Source organism: Leiobunum rupestre, chromosome 7, assembly GCF_980474605.1.
Source record: "Leiobunum rupestre chromosome 7, qqLeiRupe1.1.hap1, whole genome shotgun sequence".
Classification (NCBI taxonomy): Eukaryota; Metazoa; Arthropoda; class Arachnida; order Opiliones; family Sclerosomatidae; genus Leiobunum; species Leiobunum rupestre.
Window position 1 is genome coordinate 15,110,246 of NC_143390.1, and position 20,654 is coordinate 15,130,899.

Below are 20,654 nucleotides of genomic sequence, written 5' to 3' on the forward strand. Positions count from 1 at the left end.
TATGGCTGTATCTAGTTATATATTTGAAACTCAGGTATTATAAATATCATACGTCTATAATATTATGCAATAAGTATATCACTTTGGAAAATATTTTACTAACGTCTCCTAAGAGCTAATCACAGAGTGACGTCATCATGGTACGAAAATCGCCCGGCTAGACACGATAAGGAGCAGACGCAATACGTCACCGAAGTCCATTATAAAGTCTCTCGTATCTAGCTCTCAGTAAAAGTTTTGCATGTAAAAGGAAGTGACAGACTTATGTAAAATATTATTATTGGCCCTAAAATACATTCTAACCTTGTAGTCCAAAAAATGATAAAATAAAAGAATTGAATTGAAAGAAAAGAATTGAATTGTACTGGTGAAATAACATCACCCGAGTTCAACTGATAAATTACCTATACTTGAAAATTATAATTAATGATTATTTGTAATTTAAGATTAAATCTTGTCACATCAGGGCCGTGCCGAGCTTTCGTGGGGCTTCGATTTGCACTCCCCCCCCCCTTTAACTTTTCCCGTGAGCACCTTCAGCTTGCGGGCCCCCTAACAGTCCATCATGGGCCCTTTTCAACGGGACAATGCGGATTTTGCCCCCCCCCACTTTCCCCTTGTCTGCACGGCCCTGTGTCCCATATCAACTCAATCTAATAATCACCCCAATAATCAACCCCGATCATTGCCAATTTATTTGTTGAGAATTTGGAAGACGTTTTATGGACGATATTTTCTTTGTGTGGTCAGGCAATAGACAAAATTTCGACGCTTTTCACCAATCTATTAATAATATTAATTAGAAAATTAAATTTACTTTAGAATTAGAAAACTCTGGTTGATTATCGTTTTTAGATATTAATATTGAGAAAAAACAAAATGGCTTATGTTTCACGATGTACCAAAAACCAACTCATCCAAAAACGTTTCTAAATTTCAATTCCAATCATCCTCACCAGGTGAAAACATCAGTGATAAAGGGTCTAAAAAGCCACATTGAGAAAATATCTGATAATCCCATTTTAGATAAACAAATTATAACTAATCAATGAACAAGCTCGGACTATCCTAAAAGTTTGGTGACCTCTATTCTGAACCAAAATATAGTTCAAAATTTAAAACCAGTTGATTCTGAAAAATTAAAAACATTGGTTCTCCCATACATGAAGAACACGACGGAAAAATTAAAACGTATTTTAAAACCATTTGGTATTAATCTAGTTTCGAAAACCACTATCACATTAGGAAAACAACATTCAAAATTAAAACCAAAAATTACCGAAGAATTTATGAAATTCCCTGCTCGTGTTCTAATGTATACATTGGAGAAACCAAACGTTCAATTACCGATAGAATTAAAGAACATAAAATTTGTAGAAAGAACTGTGATTTGACAAATGGTATTGCGAAGCATATTTGGGAAAATTCTTAGAAGGCATATTTATTCGAAAAAAGTGTACTTTAAATTTAGATAGAGGCTGTTCAGAAATAACTAACTGGGGTTTACTTAATAGGTGGTTTTTTTTTCGCCTGTCCCAGGACAAAAAGTGTAAACTTTTTACCCTAAAATGTTTTATTCGCCTGTTCTCGGGGTAAGATTTACCCTGTTCCGAATTTTGTTCGCTTGTTCCAGAGCTTAAACGTTACACTTTTTACTCCTCCTCGAAAGGAGGTCTAGAGGGAGTAATCTTGCTTATATATAAAATTCATCTGCTTAAATTTCATTTCACGAAAACATAACGGGTTTTGAAGCTTTTAATAACGAATATCCAATTGTTAAATGCTATTTAATGACTATAAAAGTTGCTTGATGACCGCTAAGGTGGTGTCTTGGGTATTAGCCTAGCTGATTATTATTATTATTATTATTATTATTAAACAAATAAGCCCGGACAGACCCACAGACATACAGACAGACCCACAGACAGACACGGTGATTGTAATACAACTCCAGGGTACAAAGTACCCTCGGAGAGGTAAAAACCATTTAATATGTTTTTGCTTAATTAATTAATAGACCTTCATTCAAAAAAATGCTATTTGCTAATTTGTTACTATCTAGTTTATACCAATTAAAGTGTTATTGCACAGTAGTTTTAAAATATCATGACTGATGACGCGTCTATATCTAAAAAATATTCAAGCTAGAAAGGTTTGTTGATTTAATAATAATAATATTTCGCAAAATAAAACTCTGCGGGCAACCACAGAGGCCTATACGTGGTGGTTAGATTCCATTAAAAATTAGATTAAAGATTTGAAAGCTCTACAAGAAAGGTTTAAATAGATAAAACCAAATTAAAAAAAATTAAATTTAACATAAGAAATTAAGAATTTTGCGAGAGCCAAATGCCAAAAAATAATTCCGATACGCAAGAACGAAATAGCGGAATTGAATTCTGAGTGACATTCTCCCTGATTCCACCCCAGCACCGTAACCAGGATTTGATTTCGGAGGGAGCACACAATGGGAATCAAAAAAAGCCATACGTTTCGGGGGAGGTGGACTTGCCCCTTGGCCCACCCATCTGGCTATACCACTGCATGCTCCTCTCTATTTGAACTCTGTTTGAACCCAAAAACGAACCTTTTTCTATTTGACTAGGCAAAAACCTAACTTTTCACCCTACCCCTCTAAGACCGACGGGTAAGACAGTCTCATATAATCGGTACACCGAGTTCGTGCATTTAGCACTGTTAAAGGTACATATTTTCAAGAGTTCGCGAGTTCCATTTAGCACTGTCAAAGGTACGGCAGTGTACACCGAGTTCGCAGAGTGTCTTACCCCTCGTCTAAGACGAAGCACTTAATTACATACGTTCCTGATTTCCATACGTGACAAGTCACAACGTAACTAAAACCAAAAAAAGAAATGCCATAGCACCCACTTAAAGGAAGAAACAACTGGACCATGATTATCCAAATTATAGTTCGACTATTCAAATTTGTTTAATGCTGGGAAAAGGGTGGGGCTACTACCACTCTGCTGAGCGCCTGACACGTAGTCACAGAGTGGATAAGAGATTGGTTATGTAAGGTTACAAGGTAGTCGTTTTGGTACGGTTTTACCTCAATAGATCACCGTAAAACGAAATAGAGGCTACGCGGTACCGTATTTCGACTTACTCGAATTCGTTTTTTAGTGTTTGTCGAAAGAGTATTTCATATTTCGTTTATACTATAAATATGAAAAATAGAATCAATATAGTTTCAAAATTATTGGTTGTTTTCATTTTGAAAAAGCATGGGGTAAAAGTTAAACTGTTATTCAATTTAAATAAGCTTAATTTTTTTTTGAACTAGCGTATTGACGTGGGATCTTTCGGGGCCCCCTGATCCAGGAACTCTAAGTCCGCCCCTTTGCGTCTTTGCGTAATACAGCAAACCGGAAGCTGTCAAACATGCATTGAAACCGGGTAAATCGATATTGTTTCCACATATTACAATTAAAGATTTTGTAAAATTGCGATGTTTAAATCGGGCGTCGAATTCGTGAGGCTACCGGCGAGCCGCGATCGGTGGAATTTCTCACGCAAAGAATTGCTATTGCGGTTCAAAGAGGGAACGCAGCATCAGTTCTTAACTCGTTCCCCCCTGGTGCTTCGCTCGCCGATTACCTGGCAACCTTGTGCTAATTTCTTTTATTTTATTTTGGTTCACCATAAACATTCTATGTAACTTTGTTTAAGTGCTTAAAGTGAATAAATCCATTACTAATAGTACGAAGCGCTCTTCAATCACACGTTTAAAGAAGAGGAAAAAATTCGCCATTTTGGAAAATGACGACCAAAGTTATAAACAAGGAAACAAAAATATATTTTTGTAATATGAATCGTGTACCCGTGTGTTTTCTCAGATTGTTTATTGTTAGTAGTTATTTTAGTTTAAAGAGTGTAATTTAATATTTTTAATATTTTTGGAAATACTACTGAAATTAAATACTATTATAAATAATTATAATTGAAAAATACAGCAATTCCAAAATTCTTGGTTATTTTTATTTGTAACGAGATGGCGTTGGGAGCCCAAAATGAATTAAAATGACAAGATAATTAATTCGGGGTATTTCAGTAATATAAATTATTTGATATAAAAAGCAGATAAAATGTTCAAACTGAAAATAAAATTAACAGAAAAAAATTTATCTAAAATATATGCGGAAGTGAGATTTGAACTGACGCCCGGTAGATTGACAGAGCGCGTCTTTAACAATTACACCGGCCTCTTCGCTTAGTGCAACGGCCAAAAAGAAAAATATGTATAAATCCATACTGCGAGGTAGGTATTAAGGAACTGTCTTCCAAGAACTTATTCAGCTTCTCGTAATCAATCGATTCCAGTAATTTTCCAACGACAGACGTGAGTGATATAGGTCGATAATTTGAAAGATCATTGCGCTTGCCCGACCCTTTGAAGACCGGCATAACATTAGCAAGCTTCCAACCAGTAGGCAGAGAAGACATCGATAGTGATAACTTAAACATTTTCACCATCGGGTCAATTATGGCAGGAGACATCAATTTAAGAAGCCTAGGATGTAATACCATCCGGCCCACAGGCCGATCCATTCTTCAAACGTTTCAAGGCGTTTTTTCTGGTGTCGAAACGGATGGTAGAGTTAAGGTAGTGTCTGAAGTGCTAAAGCTTCGGTAGAAGAATTCACCAAAGGCCTTAGCTATGGCCAAAGGACATGATATTTGCCCATTCTTTACTTTAAACGAAGGCGGTGGAGGGAGTTGGGACTTTGAGCGGACGTAACTCCAAAACCACGTAGGATAAGTAGCAATGGTATCATGCAAATTTGACACAAATATATCATGTGCACCTCTAGTCTTAGTTCTCAAAGTGTTGTTAAAATCCCGATACTTCTTCCAATCAAAATCTCTTCCCAACCATTTGGCCTTCCTAAAAAGAGAATTCTTCACGTGGCTCGCGTGAACAAGACCAGCCGTAATTCAGGGCGGACGCTTCTTTCCATGAATGGTTATACTCGGAACATTGTCCCTAACTCATGCCCAAAAGAGATCAAGCCAAAGTTCCCAAGTCACATCAATATCACTTGAAGAAAAAACAATGTCCCAAGGAGCGTAGTACAAAGTGCCTGCAAGATAATTTTTAGACCGATCTTTGTAATTGAGAATAGTTCGATGAATTATCTGAACAAAATACCGAGGTAAGTTCAGGCTTCCAGCAACCGAAAACTGATCACAACCTGGTAGGCTGTCTCTAGTGTGAATCTCAGTGAGGAAACGTTCGTCATTTATGAAAACCAAGTCAAGGAAGTTATTTCCACGTGTGGGATTTGTTATACCGTCTGTTGAAGTCCAAGGCCAAACACAGTATCGCAAAAAATTTGCTCCTGGGCTGTACAAAGGGACGGATTCGACCGGTCAACATGTAGGTTAAAATCTCCCATTAAGATGAAAACATCGTGCGGTGGAAGAGTCTCGTGTAAGAAACCAAGAAGGTCACTTACATCGTAAGGACTGACAACTCTCCGCGAGTTAAATCGGAACATATTTTAAACTTTATTTTTGTTTCTGAAGGTAGTTTTGAGACCCAAACCTTGCCCAAACGTGCTTTGGCTCGTATATACAACCGTAAAAATAATCGTTAGACGAATTTCCGGTTAGGAATCCTCCCACGACAGACCATCATTAATATCATTAACCGACGTCTTTCAGTTTCATAATAATGGTTATTATGTTAGTTATGATATTATATATTAAATGGTATATTTTATTTTTAATAATAAAAATATTTTGGTACGCCCTTAAAGCAAAGAGTGTTTATGTAGTATCAGGGGATTTTAGCGTATTTTACAATTGTTCTCTTTCTGTAAAATGAATAGCATCGCTCTTCGATTAGGAAAGCCCCAAAATTTGTCATAATTTAGAAAAAAGGCTCCGTTGAAAATTCGTAGTTTTTAGGTTTGGCCCGAGGGGCAGTTCACTCCCATGATTAAATCTGCACTCTTGGTTGATTAAATCTGATTAAATTTGATGTCTGTAGCTTTGGCTGTATTAAATTAAATCCAATTAAATTTTTAAACTTGATTACTTCTGCACTCTAAGAAGGAGTGAACTGCCCTTCGGTTTGGCCTCGGGTTTGGCCCCGTTGGGCGCATTTCATTTCGCCGTCTAGCTTACCTGCAAAAAGTTCCGATTCCTCGTCTGCTTTTATTTTTTGTTGACGTGCTTCGGTAAAGCTAAATAGTATCCAAAAAATTCCAAATTCGATTTCAAAGAACAAAATGAGCAGAAATGTTTAAAAAAATTAAGACTCGATGCAATGAAGTGAATAAACTACTACAGGCCAGCTCTTATTTTCAAGGAGTCGGATTCTACCTTACCTAACGTACATAATCTCAGAATGTTATAGAATTTTAGGAACGTGTGAAAAGTATGGGAGACGTCACACTGATACTACTCTATTTCCCATTTTCTGTATTTCTGCTTGAAATACTTTAACACAGTAATAAATAATCTAAACTACTAACGCCCCCTTTCAAGTGAAAATGGACTGCAATTTCTTGAAAACAATATAATAACTTACGAAAGTTAGTTCCGCCATTTAGATCCCCAGATTTAATTTTCATAAACCATGGTACGGATACTAACAAGGAGAGTACCCGAGGTGTTTTTTCTGATTTTGTTCAAAGTCGGGCTTAATGTAGACCAATATGAAAATTGAAATTTACCAAAATGAAACGGTGCACTATCCATTGGTTTTGCCATGGCAACCGAAAATGTTTTTGACCACTTAATGCTACAAGAAATGATGAAGATATGTTTAAAAACAGGTACAATCGAACACATTTTTACTTAGTTGACATTTGCATCAGGCAATACAACTAAATAGAATGAATGAATAATAATAATAATAAATAATATATCTGAAATTTCTATGGCATTTTTTGGGGCAGTAAAAAATTCAAGTAGAAACGTTTAAAACGAAGATGGCGCGACTAAAGAATATCAATATGACGTCTTGCAACGTCACATATGCTTTTGGTAGTAAACATTAATCGAATACAATGATGTTTAAAAATAAATTATAAATAAATTAAAAAAAGAAAAAAACATTTTCAGAACCTGTTTGAGGATTAAATGTCAATTATCTAATGTAAATTCCGTCATCACTCTTTATCTATTCATTCCACGGCGCTGCTGTTGGTCTCATTCGATTCAGCACTTACAAGGAGAGTACCCGAGGTGTTTATTGCCGATTTAGTTCAAAGTCGGCCGTAATGTAGACCTATATGAGATATGAAATTTCCCAAAAGGAGACGTTGCACTACCCATTCGATTTGCCATGGCAACCGAAAATGTTTTTGACCACTTACAACCAAAATAAGATTTTTTTCCTTATTTTACCCAAAAATATTTACAACTTTAACCCAAAAATGTTAAAATTTACCCAAAAATGTTCCAATTTACCTAAACGTGGTCGAAATTACCTATTTCGTGATTTTAATTTTTTTTTAAATTTTCGTAGGTAAAACCGAAAACATTCCATGCTTTTTAAAATTGAGATTTTTTGTTTAAAGTGGTCAAAACATTTTCAGCTTCCATGGAAAATCGAAAGGGAAGTGCAACGTCTCCTTTTGGGAAATTTCATATCTCAGATAGGTCTACATTATATCAAAGATAATTTAAACTCGTTGTTAAGAAACTGTTTAAAACTATGTGGAATGTTAAAATTAAGAATTAAAAGTTTCAAAACTAAATGTCAAAAAGATAAAAATTAAAGGTTTTCTTAAAAAGTATTTTGTATTTTTAAACTTGTCTTTCTGTCGTTAATGATGTATTCGTACACGTTTTCAAGTTCGACAAGCCCTTGTAATGGCTGCCAGATGAGACCCGGGACCCCCGCATTGTTCGCGGATGCTCCTTTTCTAGAAGGCCCAAGACACGTGTTAAGTGTTATCTCTTGTGGGGAGCGGAAAGCAGACGAGCGGGGTTTAAACGGTATCTTTGGCTTTTCGGACGCCAAAGCGTTCACCTTGTAAAAAATAAAAGTCCTAAAAAATAAAGCTATTTTTCTCGGTTTCAAATATACTTTGTTTCACTAGTTATTTCACCAATTCGATCAAACGATAGTTTAGTGGATTGTTTCAGTCCGATTGCTAAAATCAAACGCTCTCCTAAAATTAAAATTGTTACGAGAAGAAATAAACCGAAATTCTTCACTCGTACCCTAGATTCGAATACTAAGAGCTTTCCCATTGACGGTTTTGTTACGAAGCGTTTACCCTTTTCCGGCACGTGACTTCAGAAAAATCGGGCTCCATCGGTTGCGGTAAGGTGCAAACCATGGAGCAAATTTTTTCTGAGTTCCAGCGGCAAGTGGGTAAACGCTATCGTACACGCGCGAGAGAGTGATTTCGAATCTAGGGTACGAGTTTAAATTATCTTTGATTATATACGCCCGACTTTGAACAAAATCGGCAATTAACACATCGGGGATTCTCCTTGTAAGTGCGCAGTTTGTACCCTTATTAGAGACTCTTATATTGGGATAATTACTTAGGTGGGGAATGAACTAGTGGCGACATGGAACCTAATCATCGCCGATTAAGTTCTATTTCGTCACTAGTTCAATTCGCCACGTAATTATTCTAATTGTACTGCTCTAGCTTGTACCAAAATATTTTTATTGTTAAAAACTTGTTATTAAAATAAGCTGATTACCACTCAACTGAAAAAAATATATGATTTAATATAATATCATAATTAACATAATAATCATAAGTATCACTGAACGACGTCGGTTAATGATCTTCATGATGATCTGTCGCGGGGTGATTGCGTAATCGGTGGATTAGAAACTGCAAATTCGTCGAAAAAATGACACCTACGTATTATGTACCAGCCAAAGCACTTCCTTCAAACACCAGGGTAATGTTTAAAATTTGTCCCGATTTAATTTGCAAAAATCTGTTCGTCCATAGGATGAATGGTAATTGCCGAGACAGACTATCATTAACTAACGTAGCATTGGGAGAATAGGACGTGTCATACTTATAGTTATTATGTATTAATATAAAATTGCAATTATAATTATAAACTAAAATTAGGTTACGTTTTTTTAAGGCTAATATAATTCTCAATAATAATATGGTAGATAACTATACTATACGTTCTAAAGTATTACTCGTTATGTTAAAATGTAGCTTTTTTCGCTCGACTTTTTCATAATTTAGGTCGCCATTTACGAAAATGGCAATTTTTTTCTTTTCTTTAAACGTGTGATAGACAATAATTCGTAGAAGAGCACTTCATACTATTTAAACAGTGAAATTTTAACAAATTATTTAATTATAGTATGTGGAATTTTGGATTTCAAGAAATTTATCTATTGACCCTGTTTCAATGCATGTTTCCCACCTTCCGGTTTGCCTGTACTATAAAGGTACGATTGTCAGGAGCCACGGCAGTCTGCCCGCGCGATTTTAAAAAGTCGAAGTTTTTAGGGTCTTGATATTGTTGTTTTTTATTTAAAATTATTTATCTACCGCAATTTATATTGTCTTAAGTAACATATTCTACTTACAAAACGTTGACATTTTTTGTAAGATTTTTTTTTTTTTTGAAAGCTGTTTTATTCAGTAACCGCGGAAGTACTCCATGACTAGCTCCTCCTAGGCTCCTACGACTAAAGCATAAATAACCCTACATTACCATGCAAAATGGGGGTGCATTTGGCCCTACCTGCCCCCCAATTCCGCGGCTCCTGCTTTTATTTAATTGTGTACTGTAGCTGACATGGATATTGAAAGCTTAATATGCGTTTTTATATTAAAAATTCATTCTTCTGTCCCCTTCTGACAGAGGACGTAAATCACAATGCCATCTACATTATAGAATTTGTATTGTAACAATAAAATATGCTACCAAACAATTTTCTTATACTGTAATAAAACATCATATTTAATTACGACCAAAAATTAAAATAAAGGGAAAACTTCAGTCAAGATTATTTAATTTCAATAATCTTGCTTTAGCCACAAGCGGGCGTGACACGTAGGAGGTTTAACTCTGCATAGTGTAACTAAATACATTTCGGAGAAATGGGACTTCGGTGATATGAGCTTTCGGAGTAAAAGCAAGAATATGTCAATTCGGTGAAAAGGGAATTCGGTGATATGGGAATTCGGTGATATGGGAATTCGGAGAAAGAGGAATTCGGTGATATGGGAATTCGGAGAAATGGGAATTCGGAGAAATGGGAATTCGGAGAAATGGGAATTCGGAGAAACGAGAATTCGGAGATGTGAGGTCACTAAATACATTTCGGAGAAATGGGACTTCGGAGATATGAACTTTCGGAGTAAAAGCAATTCGGAATTATATCAATTCGGAGAAAAGAGAATTCGGTGATATGGGAATTCGGAGAAAGGAGAATTCGGCGTTGTGAGGTCGACCCGCATAAATTACGCATTTCTGCTAGCTGTCACCTCCGTATTCACTCCCTTTGAAATATTTTATCTAGACCTTTATATACGTTTCCTATATCTATGGCGGACCCCTAAAATTTCCCTAAAGCCTCTTCAATAAAGTTATAATCGAGGGGCTAACCACTTTCTTAATTTCTGTACACTGATTAAAGCACGGACATTAGAATGTCCGTGATTAAAGCGAGTACAACCTTTAGTAGCAGCTTTTATTATTAATCCAAGCAGGGATCCAAGGTAGCAGTAGCCCCGCCAGGATTATTTCGCGAGTATTCACTGCGTTATTAAGAAGCCCCCCCCTCAAGAACTTCTGTGTAATTTTCTTTGATATTTAACTGACCAAATTACTATATTTAATGAAATAAACAATTTAATTATTATTAATTGATAAATTTATTATTAAACGATAAATTTATTATTAAATAAATGGATGAAATGCGAAGCGTTTCGAAACCGGTTAGACCATAGAAATCTCATAGGTAACTAGAATGCTGCCGCCTACGGCCGAGCTTGACGCCAGTTCGCCTTGAACCTTCAGCCAATGAGAGGCCGTAGAGTGGTTCCGCCAAGGAGGATAATAATCCGCTTTGGTTCCGCTACTATAGCGGGAGATAGGTGACATCATTCTCTCCGTTAACATTAAATTCTTGGCAGAACCGCTCTTTGAGCTCTGATTGGCTGAGATCTGGCTTCGTCTGCCACGGCGTTTGGGCCATTTGCCAGTTACACGGCAGCATTCTAGTTACCTATGAGATTTCTATGGGTTAGACACATCATTGTAAATAAACATTGATCTTTTTAAAGTTGATAAATTTATTATTAAATTGATAAATTTATTATTAAATTGATAAATTTATTATTAAATTGATAAATTTATTATTAAATTGATAAATTTATTATTAAATTGATAAATTTATTATTAAATTGATAAATTTATTATTAAATTGATAAATTTATTATTAAATTGATAAATTTATTATTAAATTGATAAATTTATTATTAAATTGATAAATTTATTATTAAATTGATAAATTTATTATTAAATTGATAAATTTATTATTAAATTGATAAATTTATTATTAAATTGATAAATTTATTATTAAATTGATAAATTTATTATTAAATTGATAAATTTATTATTAAATTGATAAATTTATTATTAAATTGATAAATTTATTATTAAATTGATAAATTTATTATTAAATTGATAAATTTATTATTAAATTGATAAATTTATTATTAAATTGATAAATTTATTATTAAATTGATAAATTTATTATTAAATTGATAAATTTATTATTAAATTGATAAATTTATTATTAAATTGATAAATTTATTATTAAATTGATAAATTTATTATTAAATTGATAAATTTATTATTAAATTGATAAATTTATTATTAAATTGATAAATTTATTATTAAATTGATAAATTTATTATTAAATTGATAAATTTATTATTAAATTGATAAATTTATTATTAAATTGATAAATTTATTATTAAATTGATAAATTTATTATTAAATTGATAAATTTATTATTAAATTGATAAATTTATTATTAAATTGATAAATTTATTATTAAATTGATAAATTTATTATTAAATTGATAAATTTATTATTAAATTGATAAATTTATTATTAAATTAATAAAAAAAATTATTGAATTAATAAAAAAATATTAAATTAATAAAAAAAATTATTGAATAAATAAAAAATATTGAATTAATAAAAAAATATTAAATTAACAAAAAATATTATTAAATTAATAAAAAAATATTAGATTAATAAAAAATTATTAAATTAATAAAAAATATTATTAAATTAATAAAAAAATATTAGATTAATAAAAAATTATTAAATTAATAAAAAATATTAAATTAATAAAAAAAATATTAAATTAATAAAAAATTATTAAATTAATAAAAAATATTATTAAATTAATAAAAAAATATTAAATTAATAAGAAAATATTAAATTAATAAAAAAATATTAAATTAATAAAAAATTATTAAATAAATAAACTTGACCTAGCAATTAATAAACTATAGTCTCAGCAATTATAAACTGGATTTTGATCAGCAGATCTGAATTTTTGATTAGCTTAGCCATTAGCCTGATTGATTCAATAAAGAGGAATTTACTTTAAAAACAATTTACTAAACAATATGATATACAAAAAATGAAAATTAACCTAATTGCAAAAAAATAATTATGCAATAAAAAATCACGTCATTTCCATCATTTCTTCTTCATCTTGGACTTCTTCAACGGCAAATTTCTTGTTTTTCTTTTCCTTCTTCTCTCTGTTTTTCACGCACATGGCACCAATAGCAATCAATGTGAAAGTTCCGAAAAACCCTGCTGCCCACCCAGCCACAGCACTAGAGAAATTAAAATTTGCAGTAGAAACTTGCCTGGATTCTGCTGGCTCTTCCGTTGAAAGCCTTTTTGGAGCGGCGTAGATCATGCTAAGATTAGTTTCATTTTCTATCAATGGAATATTCAACGAAGGTGATTTCTCATTCTCTAACACCTTATTTGGAGTACTATGTACAATAGAAGTCTCTGTTCCTTCTTGAGGATTGGGAATTTTATCCTGGTTGCCCTTTGTGGTAATTGCTTTAAGCAAAACTTTGTCAGTTTTTTGGCCAAGACTATCAACAAAACCGCTGCCTTCTTCAAAATTATCATCAGTTGGAATTAAATTTTCCCCGCTATTTACAGGACTGACGTCATTAGAGACCGATTTTTCCCCAATCTTTAATTCTCCCATATATGTGTGGCCACCGTCATCAGGGACCAATACGTTTGCAGTATTGATTTTTTCAACTAAATCTTTGCTTTCTTTCTCAAAATCTTCTTCACTTTCCACCTCTCCTTCAAATGATTTTAAGGTATTATCAATTCTGAGAACTTGTTCTCGGTCGTGCCCAGTTAAAGGAACGCATTCAATACCAACATCAGATTCTCCCAAAACCTTTTTCTTATTGACACAAGGAACAGACACTCCTTCAGTTATGCTCTCCGTTTGCACTTTAGATTCGTCTATTTTATTATTCATTGTTGGACTACCGTTTAAAATTGTAGTCAAAGATAAAAATATGAAAACCTTGATGAAATAACCTAGAAATATGTAATTCACACTGTAATAAAACGGATAAAATTAATAAAATTTTATGCAACTTACCCATTTTAATAAATTCAAATTTCAGTTTCAAAGAACTTCAATTTGCATTACAACAATGTCGTAAATTAAAGTTTATAAATTAATAAAAAAATAGGCTTCACCACCCAAAGAACACTTGAGATGAGAGCTTTCACTCTGAATGGCGCGTATCATTTAGACAGAATCTTCAAAGAGATCATCTTAAATTTCTTAATATAAGAATATAAAGGCCAACCAGATAAGATAACACTGATTAAAGTTTTAGCAGGTGACAGGCCTCGACTAATGTGCTAATATTATCTTTATACGCAAACAATTAGTCATTTTTTAAGACAAATATTGGAATACTTTATATCATTTACCATAATTAAATGATAATAATCAGGCTTCCGCCTGTACAACCGCAAGTGCCTTGTGCAAAACTTCGATCATAACTGGATATATTGGGGTGAATTCTTTTTCGTTTCTTTGCTTCACAGTCTGGGCGTAGGCTTCTAAAGTTGACCTTAATAAAAAATTATCTGTAATCTTAGAGGACCCAGATGTTTAGGGGAAAAAATGCCAACCTAATTAACGCCAAACGTTTAATCTCAGATGAATTTTCATCCAACCATTTAGAATAATACTCTATTGACCAATCTGAAGCCTATTTGTCAATATAAAAGATTTATAAGAAGGAATACAGCAGTATATAAAAGTTAAATGAGGGATGTGCAAATACCATTTCTCAGAGACAAAATAGAACATAGTGAGTCCAAAACCAAATCAAATATTCAAAATGATGGAAATTTTGGTTGAATATTTTTAAGGGCCAGTTAACCAATCAAAACCCAAATATCAAATAATATTTAAATTTCAAACCGTTTTTGAAAAATCTTTTTTTATATCTATAGTTTACAAATTTCAGAATGAAATAAGTTTCACTAGAAGGTAGAAAAACTATGCTACTGTCAACTATCAAGTAGTATCAACCTACCTCCCAGATTTTTTTTGGTGTTGGGTTTCATTAGATTTATATGGATTAGTTTTGGAAGAATCAAGCCTGTGATTATTTGAGCAGCTTGAAAATGCTAAATGCTTGATATATATTATTTTCTCAATATTTTTTTGTTCGAAATTTGGACAAATTATTTGTTGTCACTAAAAATTTTGCACACGCCTAGTTAAAATGTATAAAAATACTAACCTGATAAGGAGATTTAAGTTGACTAGGGCCTTTGGAAAATAGAAATTGCAAAACTATTGAATAAGGCACGATATCCCCAACCACAGGAGAATTGGCAATGTGTTGGGGAGTTTGGAAAAGCAATGGCCTAAAAGATCTCAACATTCGATATGGTCTTCCTAAATTGCCCAAGTTATCACAAAGCGGTGCTAAAGCCATTTCCATTTGAGCGAAATCAGCCGCTAATTTCATCTTCCCATTCTCTTCCAAAGGCCTCAATAAACTAGAGTGTCTCACAAACAACTCCATTGCTCGACTCGCCAGATTTTGCAAGCTTCAAAATTAGGAAAATTAGTATAATTAAATATAACTAAAAAGTTCGTGAGAAATGTAATTAGTGTACTTTTTTTTAACAATAGGGTGATTAGGAAACAGGGAAAAATAGTTCTTTTGAGATCTGTCAATAAAAGACTGAAGCTCGCGCATATATGCTGAACAAGGCTGTTCCATCGTGACTTGTGAGTCATCAGCAGTCTGTAAAACTTTATTTCTGCAATAAATAGTATAGTTGAAATATTAAACAACTAATTAATTGAATGGCGTATACCCAGAGAAGTCATCTTGATGCATTGTCAAAATAATAGCTTCTATAGAATTTGATACGGCATTTAATAGAGGTTTAACCAATGCTTCAATTTGATTTTCAACATGTTTTAATGAGTCTAGAATTATTTGACAAGCTACTTGATTGGGAGCGGCACTGCTACCCAAAAACTAGAAAAAGAAAAAAAATGTCAAATACTAAAAAAATTATATTTAATAAATATCAAATTACCATAATTATTCTGGAATGAAATAGACAGAGAATGTGAACTACTTTTCCTATAAGAATTTGGCTGGGACGAGGAGAATCAATAACTTGTTTAGATTCTTCGTCAAATAAAGCCTACATGAAAATGAGAGATTTAATAATATATATAGTATTGGCAGAAGTAAATGAACCAAAGTTATCGAAATAGCGCTCAGAATTCAAGGGCGTTTTCCTTATGAAAATGATGATAAAGTCAAGTCAAATAAAAGCTAATTTCCATCCCCATATTTTGACGCGATAAATTGTATTTGGGAATTGCTATTTCTATGTATAAAAACAAAAAAACTTTTTTTTTGCTCTAGGAGCGCGCAAAATTTCAAATTCCAAGTCAAATTTTACTTCATAAGGAAAACACCGCCAACATGGGGAATATAACAATCTGATAAATTCTGTTCGTTTAATTTTGGTATTGGTGATTATTAAATTTTAGCTAATTCCAATTAGGAGGTTGATTTAACTGTTACCATAAGCCTTTACTAACATTCCGTAATTATGACAATTTAGAAAATATTTTACCGAGAGCCTGTTACGGGTAATCAAGAAAAAAAAACCCCCCATCTGAGTCAATAGCTACAGTGAAGAGTCACAAAAGAGCAAAGAATTGTGTTGTAGAGTTGCAGAAAAAGGTCATTGTAAATAAACCACGATACTTATGAAAAATATTATAGAAAAGAAAAATCAGTTTAAATCAGTTTAGGTAGTTTTCCCAATTAATTGATAAAAATCAGTAATTTATAAGAAAACTGATAAATTGTTAAAATTCATTTCACATTGGTTTGCTGCATCGCTAATCATGTAAATTTAAAAGTGCTAAATTCAAATTATACGGTACCAATTTCCCGCACTTCTCAGTCAAAAGATGAACAGTTTGGGCAATATTCTTAGCAATGCCTTCACTTAAAATGGGATCAAAATTCCCCAGCAAAACTTCCCTGCGATGAAAACCAAAAAAAAATTATGATTAAAAGTTCAAAACGTGGAACCTTCCAAATTTTAATTTTGTATTACCTTGAAATAGTATCCATAATGGCATCAATGTCTTTAGTTTCCGAATTGATATCCTGCCCCAAGCTAGACACATCCAACTGCAAGAAGGCTAAATTAACTTTATCAAGCAACGTGGAACTGGATCTCTTCAAATACGAGTTCTCAAATGTTGAGAGAGTAGACCGTAGCAGCTTTTCGGGACTAGAGTTTGTAAAATATTATGCAAACTAAATTAACAATATAGATAAGCAAAAATTAAACTCTTAACTCGTAATTTTCATTCAAATCCTTGGCAAACAACATGGAAGCATCCGTATGTAGTCTTTTCCACAATTCCAAATATAATCTTAATAGTTTAGGAAATTGTCCCTCAAATGCTTCAATTGATATAAATTTAATAATATAACCAAAATTATTTATGAGCAATTAGTTTGAGAGTGGCTTAGTACATGATGAAAAGAAAAATAATCCCAGCGTTTACCTTGTGAAATGAAACTTGAATCTTGAAAATAATAAACACCATGATTAAGACTAATTATAATTGTAAAATTTTCAGTAGTTAATACTTTTGGCAGCTTTCAACAGTGTTTCAGTTAAAATGGCAGTTACTTCATTCCAAAAAGACAACATCAAATGTGGCACACCGTTCTATAATAAAAGGTGAGATTAATTTTATGGCATTTTTTAATGAAAGTGTATTTTCAAATAACGCACTTTACTTAGTTCTTCAGCAAATAACATATGCGAAACTGGATCTCTCTTCTTTGCCAGAACTTTTTGCAAATGCTGCATCTAAAATTGTTAAGATAAGACTGGGCATTAAATTAAAAGATGGCACAGCCACAATAGTAGCCTCTTCCTCCTAGCACTCTTTATTTTACCCCTTTGATTGAAAACCGCGGCTCAGCACTGGCATACGTAGATAGAGAGAACTAATACCAATCGTATGATGCCTGAAATAAATTTATATCGAGTGCCCTAGAAGATAATTCGTCAATTCCTGGGGAACTTACGGACCTATAGCTTCCACAGTATTATTCACCTTCATAGCATACATAATGAGCGAAAATAACAGCCTCTTTCCTCTATAATAGAGGAAGAGGCTAAAAAGTGTGGATTTCTTTTACCTGACAAGATGTTGAATAAATATCCTCCGTCATTTTCTCAATGTTGTTCCAAAATGTTGCCCTTAGTTGAGCCGTAGTTCCCACTGTTGGCATTGAAGCTCCACCAGGGGTACCCATAGCTATTTAAAATGGAATAAATTGGTCTATAATTTAAAAAAAGGTAAAAGATTGTGTAAAATATGACAGTAACAACCTTTCCCAGAAGTTACATTTTGATTTTTATTGATTTTATTGACATCAAGAGCATTTTCTACGTCTTCTTTGAGTTTATTGGTGGTCTGGCTGATAATATTTTGAACAGTTGGTGCCAAAACTTGAAGATTATAAAAGACTTGCAAAGAAGTTCCCAGGAGATTTGGATCCTATTAAATTATTTCAAAATAAGTGATATACAATGTATTAATAACAACTCATGTATAATTAACCAAGGTTTTTAGTCCTCTAATAAGCATGACATGAGCTTTCTTCTCCACTTCCACACGAGAATCATGTATTAGTTTTATATCTTTCTCTAAAATCTTTATTGCTGATAAATTTGCACTACCATCTAATATATAATCTAGTAGAAAAATAAATTAACTTTATAAAACTTTAAATGACACAATTTCACAGTAAGTAAATCAGTATACCTAATTCATGCAAACACTGAGCTGCATTTGTTATGTTTTTATCCTTTTCTACTTTCAAATGATCTTGAAGACGTGCACTCAGCTGTAAAACACGACTTATTCTTCTTATAAGATCACAGGCTTCTTGCAGTTTGGATAAAGTGCTAGTTTGATTTGCGACACGATCGAAGGGTTCAACGACCTTAGCTCTCAACCTAAATAAAGGCCCATAAATGAAATTAAATGGAGAGCTAATTATTTCCTAAGAAAATAAACCTCTCAGCTGTTGCCATTAGTGTCTGAATTCTACTCTGAATCATCTGCAACAGACTTTCAAGAGTTTCAATCTCTGTGGCTTGAGATAGAAGGTCTTCATGGTGATGAGAGACCTAGAATAAATATTGCTATTAGCTCAGACACAAGACGTACCCAGATTAGTTCATGTTCCAACTACCTGATCATGTAACTCTTTATCTAGTAAGGAAATACCACTTTGCAGCTTCGCTAACTGTTCATTCACAGCCACTGTTTGAATAGCAGTTGAAGCTAACGCTCTGACATCAAGCTTTTCATCCAAAAACTTCTTAAACACATCTATTTGTTTGTTAAATCACATTAAAGTATTAAAAAATATTTAACTATGGTTAGACCTTGGATAAATTATAGACAGAATATAAATTACAAAGGCCGAAAATCAAATATCACCATGCATCCTCATCAAAAAAATTATAAATATATCTTACCATCTTGCGAAAATTCATGCAAAAGGGATGACTCTTTTTGTTCCGTCATTGTTAATTTCCTTATTGTTCAAACATTGAATAGCGCAAATTAATGAGCCCAGTTCAAAATCTCTTAATTATCTCTGCCCACGGCCATGACAGAGAAATTCGCCCTTTGACCTCTATAACTTCCCACTTCCTTCTCATGAGCGCGGCCGGTCGTTTTTGACAGTGCTTCGACTGAGGTTAAATTTGTTTTAAAATTTAAAAAAATATTATTATTTTTATTAACTTAAAATATTTAAGTAGAAGATTCTAGGATGACTTTGTCGTCAGTGGTTTCTTCCCTATCCAAGTCGCTCCCACCACTTACTCAAATTTTAAGAGGAAACAAATGCTTACAAATTGGAAATTGTTTACTAATATATCAAAGAAACCTCCCAGGTGGTACAGCTTTTGCTTTTCCATAGTTGTCGCAGTTTATATTATAATAATGCTTGTTTCACAGCATACAATGTGGTCCGAAAAATGTCAAATTGGCACCTGGTTGGTGCTTTGTGTGTAGAAAGAAAATCTGAAATTAGTACAGCTATGAATAAACTAGAAAAAGAGTACTGGGAAATGCTGCAAAAAATTGAAGTTGAATCAAGCTTATTTAGTGATCATGAATTGAGGCATAAAGAAGACTTGTAAGAAGTCACAAAATACCATACTATAAAGCCCTAATAAACTTGATAAATTTAGGGAATTAGCGGAAAAACTGAAGAACGAGGAAGCTGACATTATAGACATTGAAAAAGGCACTAAATTAACTGCTAGAGATGAAGAAGATAAATATCAAGATGAATTTTCCAAATTTGTTCCAGCATCTAGAGAAACAAGTATAATTGTTTTGACTTTCTCAAATTGAAAATAAGTGTAAAACTTAACTTTTTCCAGCTGACATTAAAACTTCCAAGGACAGACATCTCGATAAATCACTATATTTAGTGATCCAACAAAAACTAGGTAAAGATAGTCACTGGATTTTACCCCAAGCAATTCGTAAAGACGGAGAAACTCTGAAGGAAACTGTGGAACGAGGCTTTACTGAAACAGTTGGGCCTAATTTGAGCATTCGGATTATGGGAAATTCTCCAGTTGGACACTATAAATATAAATATCCCAAATCTGCGCGTAAAGATGACAATATTTTCGGTGCCAAGGTCGGGTTTATCTTTTTTATGAGGTTTAAACCGTTTGATGTTTCAATTTCTAATTGAATTTCTGTTAACAGGTATTTTTCTTCAAAGGGCAATATTTGAAAGGAGATATAACCTTAGACAATAACAATCAAATGAAGTTCATGTGGTTAACTAAATCTGAACTGCCAAAATATTTACAAAAAGAGTATTGTAAAGCAGTAGAGAACTTTCTAATAGATAATGATAGTCAAACTGAAGAAATTGAAGAAACTGATAAATCTATTGTTGTTAGAGCTGCAGTTGTTCAAAAATAAACTATTGTAATTATATTATAGGTTAAAAAACTAAAATTTTATTTCAAGTAAT

The 20,654-nt window shown here is 32.8% G+C and overlaps 3 protein-coding genes across 5 annotated transcripts; 1 reads left to right on the top strand and 2 right to left on the bottom strand.

Annotated features, from left to right (window-relative positions):
- Positions 1 to 12,594: 12,594 nt before the first annotated feature.
- On the bottom strand, positions 12,595 to 13,782 carry LOC149934872 (uncharacterized). Of its 2 annotated transcripts, XM_090154633.1 has the most exons (3): positions 13,646 to 13,782; positions 13,414 to 13,581; positions 12,595 to 13,335 (listed from the first exon to the last, which is right to left on the bottom strand). In XM_090154633.1, the coding sequence occupies exons 1-3, from the start codon at positions 13,647 to 13,649 to the stop codon at positions 12,683 to 12,685; spliced, it is 825 nt and encodes a 274-aa protein (XP_090010759.1). In that variant the 5' UTR covers positions 13,650 to 13,782; the 3' UTR covers positions 12,595 to 12,682. The 2 variants fall into 2 exon arrangements, with proteins under 2 accessions (XP_090010759.1, XP_090010758.1); XM_090154632.1 differs by having other exon boundaries at positions 12,595 to 13,581; positions 13,646 to 13,781.
- Positions 13,783 to 13,860: 78 nt separating this feature from the next.
- On the bottom strand, positions 13,861 to 19,332 carry fws (Conserved oligomeric Golgi complex subunit 5 four way stop). Its single transcript, XM_090154628.1, has 19 exons — positions 19,126 to 19,332; positions 18,837 to 18,976; positions 18,659 to 18,771; positions 18,404 to 18,597; positions 18,200 to 18,333; positions 17,968 to 18,136; positions 17,775 to 17,893; positions 17,362 to 17,439; positions 17,214 to 17,295; positions 17,129 to 17,149; positions 16,916 to 17,024; positions 16,669 to 16,848; positions 16,493 to 16,592; positions 15,625 to 15,735; positions 15,397 to 15,563; positions 15,193 to 15,339; positions 14,811 to 15,123; positions 14,191 to 14,270; positions 13,861 to 14,129 (listed from the first exon to the last, which is right to left on the bottom strand). The coding sequence occupies exons 1-19, from the start codon at positions 19,172 to 19,174 to the stop codon at positions 14,006 to 14,008; spliced, it is 2,430 nt and encodes an 809-aa protein (XP_090010754.1). The 5' UTR covers positions 19,175 to 19,332; the 3' UTR covers positions 13,861 to 14,005.
- mRpL46 (mitochondrial ribosomal protein L46) lies at positions 19,251 to 20,637 on the top strand. Of its 2 annotated transcripts, XM_090154629.1 has the most exons (6): positions 19,251 to 19,349; positions 19,414 to 19,548; positions 19,613 to 19,793; positions 19,849 to 19,985; positions 20,044 to 20,309; positions 20,381 to 20,637. In XM_090154629.1, exons 2-6 carry the CDS (start codon positions 19,425 to 19,427, stop codon positions 20,600 to 20,602), a joined length of 930 nt encoding a protein of 309 aa, XP_090010755.1. In that variant the 5' UTR covers positions 19,251 to 19,349; positions 19,414 to 19,424; the 3' UTR covers positions 20,603 to 20,637. The 2 variants fall into 2 exon arrangements, with proteins under 2 accessions (XP_090010755.1, XP_090010756.1); XM_090154630.1 differs by lacking the exon at positions 19,251 to 19,349 and having other exon boundaries at positions 19,367 to 19,548.
- The last annotated feature ends 17 nt before the right edge of the window (positions 20,638 to 20,654 follow it).